Genomic DNA, 14801 nt, shown 5'->3' with positions numbered 1-14801 from the left:
TCTTCAAGTCTATTGGAGGCCCCACACTGGGACTTGAAGGGTACAAACAAGGCATTATAAATAAGATCTCCACATTAGAATGTGTGAGTGTACCATTCAGCGTGCTGTCCATCTTCTTGCCTGACTCCTTGTCCTTCATGTAGAAAAGAACATTGGTCTCCGGTGACTTATCGTAGGAAAACTAAGAAATTGGAAGAAAATTAATTATTAATAAAGAATCAAGTGATTAATGGCACTTAAGCTCTTCTCAGCAAACAGTGTGGGCTGCCGCTCCCTCATGCCAAGGAGAAAAAAAAAAGGAAGAAAAAAATATTATACCCAGTCTGGCAGATTTTCAGCTGAAGAAATCAATGTTGGAAAAGAACATAGCTGGGGGCTAGGCACTGTTTGAGCTTCCCAATCACAGAATTCAGAATGTGGAGATGGAGCTAAAATAACTCCAGTGAGAGGAGTCTGTCCATTAGAGGGAGCTAGAGAATATCAAAGGGACTGTGAAAACCAGCTAAAGGGTGATTTGATTTATAAGTATGGAACATAAAGTCAGCTGTACATGGTTGGAGAGTGGTACATACAGACGTTTTTGGCACAAGAAACTGAAATCAAGTGGTACTCTACAATATATTTCACTATTTCAGAAATGTTCTAGATTGCACTTTGATAATAACAGGTCTACAAATCAGCCATAGTTCAAGGACCTGCGTTGAGTGGAGGGCAAATTGGCCATAAGCTATTTCAACAAACTTAGAAAAGGAACAAAATCAGCAGTTCAGCATGAACACAGAGAAGTCGAGTCAGAGTGCCAAGCAACTAGCAAACAGCCATACTCACATTAAAGCCACTGAATGTATAGAATGGTCCACCATCAAATCTGACCTCTTCCTCCACATTTCTCATCAGCTCAGTGCCGATGGTGAAAACGCGACCCTGGAGAACCAGACAAACAAAACAAGAAACATGGTGAATTAATTTATGTAGCTCAAATTCATGTAAAATATTCTTCTCTGATCTTTTTTTTGTAATTACAGAGCAAGAAATGTAAAAGACTATCTTGTGCATGCAGACTCTGGTAGTATCCATAAAACATGCAGGACTGTCACAACATGTGTTTCAGGACACAAAAGAGCCATAACACAAAAATGATATGAAATTATCTGTCGAAAGACATTTTAAAGTGTCAACACTCTTATTCTGTGCCATCCAATGGATTACAAAAGCATGCAGAGATGGTAACTTTAATCAAAAACTACTTAGATCAGAAAGTAAATTGATTTTCTGTATAAGAACACAAGAAAAATCCAGAGAGCCGTTTGTCTGAAAGCCTATTTATGTCTTTTGAATGACATAGTCTATAAGCTGTGCTGACAATGGTACAACTTACAGACTTTCCTGTCCCATTTTTCACATTTTGTCAGCTTTTGGACATGTAATAAACTGATTCTTTTTGCATCTTAAGAGTCTGTTTTAGTCAGTGTATGAGTCATTTTTCTGTGAGACAGGAGCATCAGTTTATGCAATGGTTAAAAATGGTGACCAATTGGTCCACTGTGGTCCTAACACCGAACTCAAGAAGTGTTTAAAAGAGCTGAAAATATTCCCAGAAATGCTTTAAATTCGGTGCCTGTGTCACTTTACCCGGTAGAGGTCCAAATTGATCCCCTCGAAGCTGATTGGAGTCTTGTAGCCCACAGGAATCAGCACAGGATCCGGATTCTCAAACTGAGGACACTTCGCTCCCTGAGACGGCATCAAAACAAATCAGATACTCCCACTTTCAATCATTTACATTTTAAATATGCCAGCCACTTAACGGACACCTTCATCTGCAGCATAAGATAAGTGTATCGCTGCAACATCTGCTGACTTGTAAATTGATATCCTCCACCCCTCAACATTTGTCACGCAAGATGGTGGCAGCTGATACCAGGATTTGAGTTTTTTATTAATTTTCTGGAGGAATTTGGATCGCTCAGGCGGTGCATCACATGTGGTGATTAAATGTGTCTTACTAAACTTCGGCTACACTTTTTCCAACATTTATCACATGCATATTATCAGAGAAAAGAGTCTTTGACCTGATGACTGATGTGTTTAACCTTGAGATAACTAACCTGACGCTGCTTGATGATCCGGGGACCCTTTACAGTCTCATCCATGTCGCTGCAGGTGTGGTCATGTGTGTTCCACTGGCAGCCCCACTGGCTGGCCACACATGACATGCAACTGAAAGTGCACACAGAAATATAGACATATAAACAGAAAAGATAAGAAAATGCTTTCAGACACACAATTAGGCAAGAGTGCGTGCACAGACACACACATGCACATACACACATACACACACACAAACAAAAATCTAAAACATGCAAACTCATCAAAGAGCGTCCGGCACAAAAATCCATGCTGCTGACAATGAAATGGATCTCTGCAACTTCTCATAAGCAAAGCTCGTTCATCACACACTCCTCGGCATGAAAGAAATGAAGAAAAAAAAATAAGGAGGGGGAAAAAATGGCAAGATCGACTTTCATTTTTTGATTAATGAAAAGGAAACTGAGGCAATTTCCTTGGCTTGGTAATAAAAGGAGGAGAGAAAATGCAAGAGGTGCATTCAAAACTACTATGCATCACAATTTACAAACAGAGCCTTGATCTCTCATCTGTTCAGGCACGGTGATACATTTACATCAAGGTTGTCAGTTGATGCTGTGTTCAGTGTCACTGTGTATTTTCAGTGAGTGATAGAGCAGAACTGATAGATTAAGAGTCTGACTCACGGTGTGTTTTCAGATCTTTTCACTGTGGCGGCGCAATTGTAGAACTTGAAGTCTCGCGTGGCCAGCTCCACGGTCTCATTGACGGAAATCTTGACGGGAACGGCCACAAAGTCTGAGGGCACAGCAAACGGTGGGTTAAAATGTGCTGCACTGGCAGTTGTTGGGGGGGGGTTACACGTTTATAGAGAGGGAATGGTTCCAAACGGAGTATGAAGACTTCCAGTTCATTACAAGATGTCATTTGTGCATTTTAAGACAAAAACAACACAGGAAGGATGATGTGTTCTGACACAAAATACATTTACATAATTTAACATAATTGTGCAATAATGTATTACTTTGGTTATAATAATTACTCAATTAACCTGTAAGGGGTATTCTGTCAGCTTCAAGTGTCAATAAAGTCTAGAGCAACCAGTACTCACAGGAAGCTATTTAGCTGAGGTGATCAGCCACTTTGATACTGACACAGCTCCTCTGTGCCTAAACAACAGCCTGACTCAGTTAATAAATGGCATTTGTTATGGGGAAAAAGCACCTCTGCTCTGTTCCCAAAAAGCTTAATGTTTTATGTCATAAATTCAGTTTTATAATACTAGGGGAGGTGGTCTTTGTTTATAATAAAATGACTGAAAGCTGCTATAAAATATTCATGGAATGACTTCTATGCTGGAATAATACTGAATTTGTGTTATAATAATAAAGCTCCTAAAACTAGATTTTGACACAGGTTTCCTCTTGATGACATGGTCAGTAAATTGATTAAAAACGCAAGCTCCACTCTTGTTGATATTGTAATTTCGTGGTGTGAATTCCCTGACAAATCTGCAATTAATCAAATTAGTAAAACCAACTGACATGGGGTCAGTCTGGGGCTTTTCCGGCCCCTTGGGGCAGTTGCCCACATTGCCTAATTTGGTAATGCAGCATTAGTTATAATGGAGAACAGTGGACATTTTCCTTGAAAGAGAATGTATTAAAAGAGGGCAGGTTAATTCTAAAGCCAATACCTTGGTCCTCAGGTGTTTGTGGTATAAGTGAGGGGGGAGGCAGATTGCAGGAGACCTGACCAGAGTCAGTCATGGTGCCTTCACTTTGGAAAGCCTGGAATGTGCACTGCAGACGGTCAGAGGGTCCAATGGCAGGCAGGGAGGGGATGTTGATCATCACCTGGACAGAAAAAAAATGTGCAGAACAGTGTTTGTGATCTGTTTTGCTAAAAAATATTACTTAACATTGACCTAATTTATCTGCTTGGTGTATAATTCAAACACTTCAGCACAATAGTGAAGTTGCAATATAGAGACGGTTTCCTTTTGAAAGGCTGGAGATTGATTGAGAATAAGAGAAAGGAGGAGAGGTGCTGTTAATGGAAATACAAGAGTGAGTCAGAAAGGGAGGGACAGAGAGGTAGTCTAAAGCAGAGGAATGAAAAAAAAAAACAACTTGAGAGAGAAAGTGCATAAGAGAGCCTCTCCATCTTCAGGCAGTGAGCACAATCAACCAGGTCAGTTATAATAAGCCAGTTTGGAGTTTTTTGGATGGATCAATACAGAATAGGAAGACCCAGAGCCCAGGGTCTCTGATTCACAATGGAAACAGTTTATTACTCAGGCTGTGCATGTTTGGGTGATGTGCATGTAAGTGGAGTTGTGTACAGCAGAGTGAGAGAGACAGGAGGAGGTGCAGACAACAAAGGGAGAGAGCGAGCAAGACTGAGTGAGAGGAGAAGCAGCGCTATACCTTCTGAGTCTTTTTACAGGAAAGGTTCGGGGGATGGAAGGAGAAAATCTTGACACAATGCTGCCTGGGGCTCCACAGCCAGCCATTCTTCTCCTCTGCCCGTCGGCACTCAGACCTCCTGGTACACCTTCAGACGAAGGATGAACAAGTCCCATCAGCCTTTGCTTCACATCCTCTAAAAGCTTTCACAAGGCCTCAAAAAAACAAAGCCTATGGACTTTTTCAATATGCTGCTGTGAATAACAATCCCATGCCCAAGTGACTTCAAGCAGAGCCCAAACGGATTTTCAAAATAAAGTTTTGTATAGCTAAGGTGGTGGTGGTTTTTTCTGCTTTTTTCTGTTCCTGATCACATCCCAGTAAAATACATGGTAACATCCAACCCATTCTACCCTCCAGACCCTGATAAATATAGGCTGATGAGAGTAAATTGCACAGACTGCCTTCGCTGCATGAGGCTGACAAACGGCTTTAATTCCTTACGGCAGCGCGGACAACAGGAGATGGAATATAAACACCAGGGGGTACTAAAAGTGTCTGCAATAAAACACTGAACAAATACCCCGCTGTGTTTTACAGATGGAATTGTATGTGTGGGTGTTTGTGTTAGTCTGTCGCTGTGTGCATGCATTTGTAAGTGCATGCATGAGTGTGTGTGTGGTCCTCACCTGCCCTCCAGGACACACCAGCCACAGTAAGGGTCCTTCAGTTCCACACATGATTGGCAGTCTTTCTTTTGGAGACACGTCTGCACTGGCACCTTGGTGATCTGGAGCATTTCAACATGAAATATGATCAAACAGTACACCTTAGAGGAGGCACAGCACAAAATATGAAGCATTTTAAATGGAAAAGGTTCCTTGGTTTGTTGCAGGTGTGTAGAGTGAAAATAAAATTGTCCTGTCACAGCACATGGTCCCTCATGTCTGTGCCCCACAATTAATTACTAAAACAATTCCTTCCATTTACATGCTAAATGTTTTATTTTACCCAGGGGTGGAAAGTTACTAAGTACATTCAATTTTTACTTGAGTTCTTGCATTTGATGCTGCTTTAAGGTGTCAGTATGCTTCTTCAGAACTGCCTGTTGGAGAGTCAAATTTCTTTGAAAAACCCACTTTCTCCACACCTTGTTGATGTCGGAATGGGGAGGGCTGTGTCCGAAACTTTTTATAACTTTCCAAAACCAATGATTAGGACACCTACACTGACTTACAGTGCAACAACTGGTCAGGTGTGCTAGAGGTGAGAGGAGGCAGGAGTTTAACTTATCTCTTACATGGTCTAGCCTTGTTCCAGACCTCTGAAGCCCACATGCCCATATCTCAGATTCAAATGAATGAATGAATGAAGTGAAATGAACCTATGATCCAGTTATTACCAACTTCCATTTGATACAATCATCTTAAAATATTTCAATAATGTGAAAAATTTAATGATATAACTTCCTGAAAGGAGCTGTTCTCCATTATAAATACTTTGATACCTAAGTACTTTTGCTGGTAATACATATGTACTTTTTCTGAAGGAAAATGTATTTTGTTTATTTATATTTTTACATTTTGGTGTATCTACTTTTACTCAACAAAAAGATCTGAGTAATTCTTCCTCCACTGATAATTAGTTGATTTATGGTCAAAAATGTATTAGTCATATTATGTGTTTGCACCAGTCATGTATTATGACTGTTCAGCTTGCATTAACTCTTTTAATGATATGTATTCATATTCAGATCACAGGGCCATCCACAAAAGCTTGAGTCATCTAGTTGTGTTTTCTGTGAAAACATATTCAGCTGCTGATTGCAAGACAGATCAAAAAATATCTACTTCCTTTGTGGTAAAAACTAGTCAGACAGAATGTGACCAATACTTTTTCTCACTGTGTCAGTGAGATAAAATAACAGAGAGGACCTAATGATGAAGCAACCATATCTACATTAGATGCATTTTGGTAATGATTTCAGTCTGTCTCACAGCTATGATGATAGAGATATGCTTCTATTTTAATCACTACAGCTGTCTACAAAGGTGATGTACTAGTCAGTGCTTAACTCTCAACTACTGAAAACCAGTGCATCTTTTTTTGGCTTCAAGTCTGTTTTTTTCTGGTTTATGTAACTACAGAGATTTTACATTGGGCTTTTAATTCTGCCAAAATACAAGTGATCTACACACAGTACTGTGCCTGAATGCCTCCTGTGTGAACACATAGATATGTGTTAGAGAAGGGCCCTGGCATACACACCTTTCTCTCAGTGGTAATGTAGAGGTGGCTTTGACTGAGGTCAAAGAAAAGGTTTTTGTTGACTTTCTCTCCCATGGTGTCGCCAGGAGTCTTGCTGTACACATCCGGCTCCGCGGTCAGGTGTACCTGTACAGAAAACAAAAAGTAACACTGTCAGATGTGAGGTTTATTTTCCTTCCCTCAGGTAAAAGTTTAAAGGAAGGCAGTAGAGAGGAGCAACAGATCAGAAGACATTTCTACCTTGAAGACCTCTCCCTGGTTGTTCCCCAAGAAGGCGATGGTGTGATCATTCTCCACAGCAACAGCCACAGCGGTCAGGAGGCCTGACTTGGTCAACACTGAATTTGCCTTTAAGGCGAATTTCGGCTTGCTGGCCAGAGGGGAAGGTAGAAAGTCTGCACCACACTTGAAGTTTTCCAGTGTATCCTTCTGCAAAGAGAAAACAAAAAATGTAAAGATTGCAACACTGACTGACTGCCTTTAATGTTTTACAGGTGTAGTGGAAAAGAAGGTCAGAATGTTTTCAAGCTTTCATTTGGTCAGTTACAGTAGCTTACATAAATTCACTGAGCAAAGAAATGACTCATATTTGCAAATATATCTTCTGTATTGCATTACAAGAGATTAAATTGATAGGATGTCCACACATGATGAACAAGGACCTGCTTCATTTATGTTTGATTGAATGTGGTATTGAAGTTGTAACCTTAAAAAAATATTAGCAGCATGCCATTTCTGTTAGAGTGACAGCTTTGAGAGAGAAATCTGTTCTGGTCAAATTGGTTAAAGCAGTGTCTATAGCATCATGCCTTTCTGCATGCAGGTACAGATTTAGATATCAATTTACATGGGCCTTATATTTACTTTGTTATCTTGTGAAAAAAATGTATAAAGATTTTGATGTCACCTACAAAAGGGAAAACTTCAGCTTCCATTACAGGGCCAGATACTTTTGCTAGAGAGCCAGATTTGGCCCACATGCTGCTATTTTCCTACCACATCTATATAGTGTTATTCTGGATGAGTTGAGTGAATTGGGAAAAGACACATGGAAGGAGGGAAAATGTGTGAAGCAGAATAAAGAGATTTAGACAGAACAATACAAAGGATCTGCAGAACAAAGCAAACATTGAGACATTAAAGTAAACAGTGACACATCTGTGCATTATTGATTGTAGCAAAGGGAATTCTTCTAAACATATCCAACTCTCCCATTTATTTCAGACACATTTTCTAAAATTTCAGTCAGCTGACATGAAAGAAGCACTTACTGCAATTCTTGACGTGCAGAATTCGTCAGTTTTAGAAGAGTAGGGGATGTCCACGGCAGGATACCCGGAAATTTTCCCCGAATCACTGTAGCAGGCGCTGATGATATCCACCAGCCGCTCATTGATGGCGTTGAGTGGGTACATGCAGAGGGCAGAGTCATTGTCATCCTCATCTGGGCTTGCCACCATGAACAGGACTTTGCTCCAGGGGACGACCTTCCCATATGTACCTGATTCAGTCATGACCCGCGCCAGTTCTTTTCCTGGAGAGGCCACATACGCAGCTTGGACTTTGTTGTAACGGTTATTTGGACCGCAGTTTAACTGGAGCTCTGTGTGGGAATAGTAATGCTGGTCGTCTTCGCAAAGACGAGACACAAAGGTCAGGTTTTTGTTATCCGTACCATCAAGTGTCCGCGAAAAGAGGAAATAAACAAACCCATCCTCTTTGAAGGCGTGGCGGAAGTCGTGCAGGTACTTGGGAACAAATGGTGTCGTCTGTACTGTAGATGCCTCAATGATGCTCTCAAACACAACCCATTCCCGGAAGTCCTGCAGGATTCGTGTGCTGATGAGTTTCGTACTATCCAGGCCTCCGTAGCCCTTCCCAACAAGAAACACACTGAAGGTGTGTCCATCTTTGGAGTAGGTGGACATGACGCCCACCACGTTCACATTGTCCTCTATGCTAGCCACATAAGTCCTCTCTCCTTTACTGTCACTGTAATACAGTTGCTGTTCCACATTGGTCAAGTTAAGAAGGGAGCAGATTCCTCGGTAGCGGCTGCCGCAGACTATGAGTGAACCGTTGGACGGGTGGACCAGCAGAAGCTTGTTGAGATTGGACATGGGCTTTCGTGTCCTGGCAGGCTGAAGCAGGAGGCGTACAGGTCCGGGCGTCCTCTTTGGGGCCCGTCTCGGCACGAGCCTCCAGGTGGAGAGACGGCCCCAGCTGGAAGATGGTGTTGACCGCTCCCAGGTAGATGCGACCGGTCTGGGGGTCCTGGACCACATTGTTGATGGATGTCTCAGAGGTGAACTCCAGGATGGGGATATTGCTGCTCTCCTCCTGGGCTCGTGAGATCGACTGGCAGAAGAGGAAGAGGAGGAGGGAGACCCAGCTTGCCATCTCTGGAAAGAACAGAAAGGGAGAAGTGTTTATTACCAGAGTTGAATGCACTTCCGTTTTTGCCTTTAAACAAGGCCCGGGCCTCCAGGCTTTCTGCTAAGCTAACCATGTCCTGGCTCCATCTTCACATATAACAATACAGATATGAGAGTGATACAGATCTGCTCATCAAATTCTCAGCGAGAAAGTGAAAAACATATTACCCAAGAAGTCAAACTATTCCCCTAAAGGGATTGCTTCACTGAATTTACAACAAAGTATTTTTCCTTTCTTTTCTTCTTGCATAGAGACATGATGATGATTCAGATTTGATTTGGCGGGGTTTTGAGATATCTGTCTCTGAAATTTCTACAGGGACTCCAATCCTTTTGAGGTAAATTTTATTTTGTTGCAACAATGTAAACTCAACATCTCCTTCCAGACAAAGTATCTCAGTCAACTGACAGACCTTCTTTGTTCACCTCAAGGTCTATAGATTCCACAAAATGAATGGCATTGTTTCTGGAAAGAAGATAGTTGGCATTAAAAAATATCAGCTATGTCAAATTCATATGTAAAGACCTTTCTTCTGCATCATATTGAGGTGGAAGCTAAAAATTTAGACAAGTAACACCAAAACTATCTGCATGGCTACAAATCATCAGTAGATTAGGCAGTAAGAGTAAATGAGATTTTTTTTTTTCTTTGCAATTTGTGTGAACTGACCCTTTGAGAGTTCTACTTATGAAGCATATCAAAATATAGATTTAGATTATCGGGGTAAAACTATTAAAAAACTGCCTCAAGCTGTGTGTAACAGTGTATCATGCAGCTGGTTTTGTATGACTCAACTCTCTGCTCCAGTTCTATAAAGGGCGTGTTATTTTGGATTTAATTGACTTAATATCAGAAATGATCAGCGGTGAAAAATAAGACTGCTGTGAGCTGGGGGTAAAGAAAGATTAAGGCCGAGAGCTAGATCTCAAACCATAACACAATAAAAGCCTATTTAAAAAGCTTGGACCTGTTCCAACTTCATTTGCACTTTGCTTCCCCCCCCCCCAACAACACCTCTAAGCACAATGTGCTCAGGAAGTACACCGTTTTGTCTCAGGAAACATGATCACACAATATCTCTGTAAAATACAGACAGCATCATGTACCGGCTAACAGCAGGTGTCTGTGGAGTCCTCGTTCACTGCTGTTTGCCCAGGCGGTGGTAAATATGGAACTGCAGGTGGCTTTGAAGCAGCTATTGCCCACACAGCAAATGTGTGTCTGCGTTTGCATGTGGTTTTGAGCTCACACGTTCGCAATAGCATCCTCCTTCTCATTTCACCTTGCCAGTCAAGTCCATAGGAACATTTATCAAAATGAAAACCCCTGATGAAACTTCTGGGAAGTCATTTGCAATGGCAGTGTTTTATTCTGTTAACCTGTCTTCCCTTGCTTGACTAAGTGGGGAGACCACTGATTAGACATTTGCCCAGGGGGTGGAAGGGAACCCTGTTAATTTCACTGGCAACCCCTAAATGCCCACTAGTTGATTTGATTATTTTATTTTTCTTCCCATTTACAACCTCAGTCATTCTCACCCCCCTAACCCATTTCACTGCATAAATGTATTGTGCCCTTTTCAATTCATAGCCTTAAATATTTCCATTAAAACTGAAATGGTGCAATAAAATCCCTGTCTGAGCTTATTCAGGACAGAAATGTGTGTAGTTGGTTTTTACAGCTTTAATTAAGAGGGAGGGGCAGTCAGCCTTCTGTCAAGATTAAACTATGAGGAATAGTCTAAAAAGAAAAACCTTGAGGAGTTTACATGCTCACTAAACGGGTGGACAAAATAAAAGATACATCTTGTGAACAATAATTCCAGCTCTAAAGTAGCAAAACTTCGATTACAAAGACATTTCCACTGGCAAAGTTGAATGACAATTACAAGCATGTGTCAGCTTTAAGAGGCGCCACAATAACTCACTTTTATGTTTGACTTTTCAAGGAAGCATCACAAAAACTGCACAAGCTGCAAAATGCTTTTGCCTGCCTCAAAATGTTGACAACATAAGCAAAACACAGTCAAGTTGCACTGACAAAGAGCGGTGGCAAATTGCAAAAATGTTCACAGAGAGACACTGAAAAATGGCCTTAAAAATGATCACAGAATTAAATGAACACCTCTGCGAGGCAGTCTCTGCGTAATAAAGTTTTCTCTGTAAAAGTGAACTTCACAAAGCCTTACTCTGGGTACATTTAGGGCAGGGCTGCCATTTGGCAACAACTTGTAAGACGTTAGAGCTAGAATACAGATGGCTCTCTACTAAATGACAAATTCCCAGAAAAATCTATTTAAGCCTCCATAAACCGATGGCATGAATGCACTGCTTGTGACAGCAGACATGTGCCATTTTTTGATCATTATTTGACACTCCCTAAAGCACACTTTGGGTGTGAACTTTGAGTAGCACTGACCTGTATCTTACTAATTACCTTCCTCTACCTTCCTTAATTAATCCTGTTTCGTTGTTATTAATTTTTTTTACCTATCTCTGTTTTGTGCTACAGTAAATAAATAGAGATATCATTATCATTACTTCTCAATGTGTAGGCATTTAATTATATTTCTAAGTCATTTGATCTTAGCAGAATCCAGTAGCTGGACTGTTTCCCCACTAGAAGCTGCTTTTTGTCTGTCTGTTGATGGTTCAACAGTTGTGACTTCACAGGTTCAGGTAGTCTGACTTGCCACATGACCTTTAATGTGTATTTTGTCTGTTTGTAGAAACACCAGACAGAAACATCCAGTGTTCTGTAAATTCATCAGCAGTTCTCATATTTATACTGAATAAGCCTAAAGTAGGTCTGTGCATCTACAGAATGTTGGACATTAAACAACAGCTGTTTGCTTAATACTGCCGAGTTATTTTTCAGTTTCTGCACACAACAAGGAAGCTTCCATCCAAATATTGAGTGTGACTGTAAATATGGACAATAATTGAAGCATGACGGCCTCCCTGAATGTACTTCCATTGTGTGCTGTCCACTAAAAACTGTAATATCCATATTTCTATCAATTCACTCTGCTGTGATATGGGCCACACAGAGAGACTTCACAAAAGGTGGATTATGTCAGTGGTTTCTGTGTCAGAAAATCACTTGATTCCTTTGACTCCCAATCAAACATGCTGTGACAAAGCAACTTTCTCAGACTGTAATTTACAAAGCAAGGACAATTGTCTCTGGGCGTTCATTTAGGTTTCAGAAAACTCCAGTTCCACTTACATCCATGACTTCAAAGAGTCCTTTTTCTATTCATGCAAATCCTATAGCCAGCCCCTGATCAGGGAAAAAAAAGTGTCACACAAATTTCCCTCAGATGCTGCATTGTGGGTCAGTGCAAACGAAATTCTTAACATATTTCAAAGGAGCCTGTTCTCTCCCAGGATGACTCCTTCTGTCGCTCTATCACTTTTCATCCTTTTTGCATGGGTTTAATCCTGAACGCCAGAATTAAAGAGGCTTCAAAGAGCTGAAGAGAGGAAGACGTCTGGTGGGGGTGACACAGGTGGAATGAGGCCCATTTCTCCCCAGACCAGCCCACCTCTCTTTTCTCAACATGTCTCTAAGCTGCTGTGAGAGAACATGGCAACTGGGCATACCATCCAACACGTGGCTATTCTGAATAAATAAAAAGCTGCTAAATTTAGAGGCTGTGTGCTGCATCAGCCTGCAGCTAATGAAGCCTCCAATGGCCTGGGATAAATAATAATGAAACACATCATGTGCTAATGAAGCTGGCACATCTGAAAAATGTGATTCTGTGAAAGACACAATTGTTGAATTAAAACTGCTTGATTGTCATGCTTGACTACACCTCAAATTACAAATCTCTACTGATTCATCTGCCCACATTTTACTTCATAGGTACAGTAACAAGCTAAAATCGAGTTTAATGCTGTATCTTTGAATTACCTAAATTATCATTGTCACTGACTGAATCAGTAGCTTGCAGACGTTGTGCTCCCTTCACAGGGGAATCAGAGAGCCGATGTCAGCTCAGCTGTGATGAACAGTATTTTACCTCCTTGTTAAAAGCTTATTAAAAGACAGCAAAAGCAACAGAAATGATAATGATGCAACAACTCTGTTGCAAATTTAGCAGGTAGCTCTTAAGCTACAAACCTAAAATAATTAGCCTTTGTTCTTGTATTTTTAGTATATCTTAATGTCAGACGCTGGGCCTAAGGCAAGGACCACTCATACAAACAGATTCATTTTCATAATTTTCTCTACAAACGAAATGTATTAGTGGTTCAGACCTGTCGTACGGGTCATGCACAGATATCCACAGGCAAAAAACACTTGTCTGAGTTAAGAACTACTAAATGTCTTAAGCTGAAAAAAATGCCAAGTTTTAACAGCCTCTAAATGGAACTAAAAAAAGAAGAAATAAAAGCAATTGTGGACCTGGTCAGCATATCATCATCATTTAGCGTGTCAATTCACTAGAATGCTCAATGTTGGCCTTTGCTGTATAAAGATTTCATAGTATCAAACTCCATGTCAAACACTTCCTCTTTATGTACTTCAACACATCGTTGACAGCTGTATTCATATTTTCAAATTTTGTTTTATCGCTTCTCACGCTGCTGCATGTTATGTTTTCGTGTGCCTTTTTTACTGTGAAATTCTTCAGTTCATTCTTGGCAGATGTTTTTGTGAATGAAACCTGCTTGCAAACATGGAGCAGAACAGACTGTCTTATATTGCAGTTTAGATGTGTTGATAGTGCTGCTGATCAAATCTCACGAAACTGCGCCTTCTTGCAAAAAGGCGGCTTTGATGAGGCTGAAACGAACGATTTGCAAACAAGTCTGCGCAGTTGACAGAGCTTGGCAAAACTGACGTGGAACACGAGCAACCCTCACTGAAAAAAATAATAACAACAGGAAAATATTATTGCATAAGATCTAACTGAATGCTTGTCTCCATCTTGATAAAGGCTTGTGGCCTGTACAAACACCTGGGCTGAAGACTGAAAATAAGTCCAGGACTATATACATTAGAACAGAATTCTCAAACAGGCCTTGTGCAGGTCTAGTTTTGTAAGCTATTGAACTGAACATAACAGCTTGTGGCTTTATCAATGATGATGTGATCATTTAGCTTTGAAGAAAAGTGAACAAACTGCATAGTCATAATTTGACTCAGTGAGTCATCATTTCCACCTCTAGTTTATTCCTTTGCTCGGAGGGGAATCATTAAACAACAAAAACATTAAAAGAAAAACTGTTGAGGTACTACATGCACAGACTTGAAAATGAAGGTGTATCCCTTTGTTGGCTCGCTGGTCGTCACACACATGCACACACTCCTTTTATTGACAACTACAGTACCAGCTCTTTCACCCTCCCTCTACAAGTTGGGACATGTCTGGACAGGAAAAGCAGCTCTCAGCAGAGGAAAATGAAACATAATTGAAAAATAGCAGGTGTACACACAAACACACAAAGATTCATGGGCTCAGAGATACAATGTGCACGCACCAATATGTGCACCAGCACAGTTTGAAGTGCTGACAAGGTAATCCCACTCCAACCACACAGAGACACTCTTCTCTTGGAACTGCCACGCTGTGTTTCTTTGACACAGGGG

At 40.8% G+C, this 14801-nt stretch overlaps 1 protein-coding gene across 1 annotated transcript in view; it reads right to left on the bottom strand.

Moving 5' to 3' along the window:
* Positions 1–14801, bottom strand: part of plxnb2b (plexin b2b) — a 116254-nt gene that overhangs the window by 32227 nt on the left and 69226 nt on the right. The window contains 12 exon segments of the mRNA XM_018675978.2: positions 94–181; positions 829–924; positions 1633–1734; positions 2109–2220; positions 2775–2886; positions 3785–3944; positions 4518–4644; positions 5186–5286; positions 6765–6890; positions 7005–7193; positions 8036–8890; positions 8892–9166. Of these exon segments, the coding sequence (XP_018531494.1) occupies positions 94–181; positions 829–924; positions 1633–1734; positions 2109–2220; positions 2775–2886; positions 3785–3944; positions 4518–4644; positions 5186–5286; positions 6765–6890; positions 7005–7193; positions 8036–8890; positions 8892–9164 (2341 nt within the window). The 5' untranslated portion in view covers positions 9165–9166.

This window comes from Lates calcarifer, linkage group LG10 (assembly GCF_001640805.2).
Source record: "Lates calcarifer isolate ASB-BC8 linkage group LG10, TLL_Latcal_v3, whole genome shotgun sequence".
In the NCBI taxonomy this organism is placed as follows: Eukaryota; Metazoa; Chordata; class Actinopteri; family Centropomidae; genus Lates; species Lates calcarifer.
This window is presented reverse-complemented; position numbering and strand designations above follow the sequence as displayed.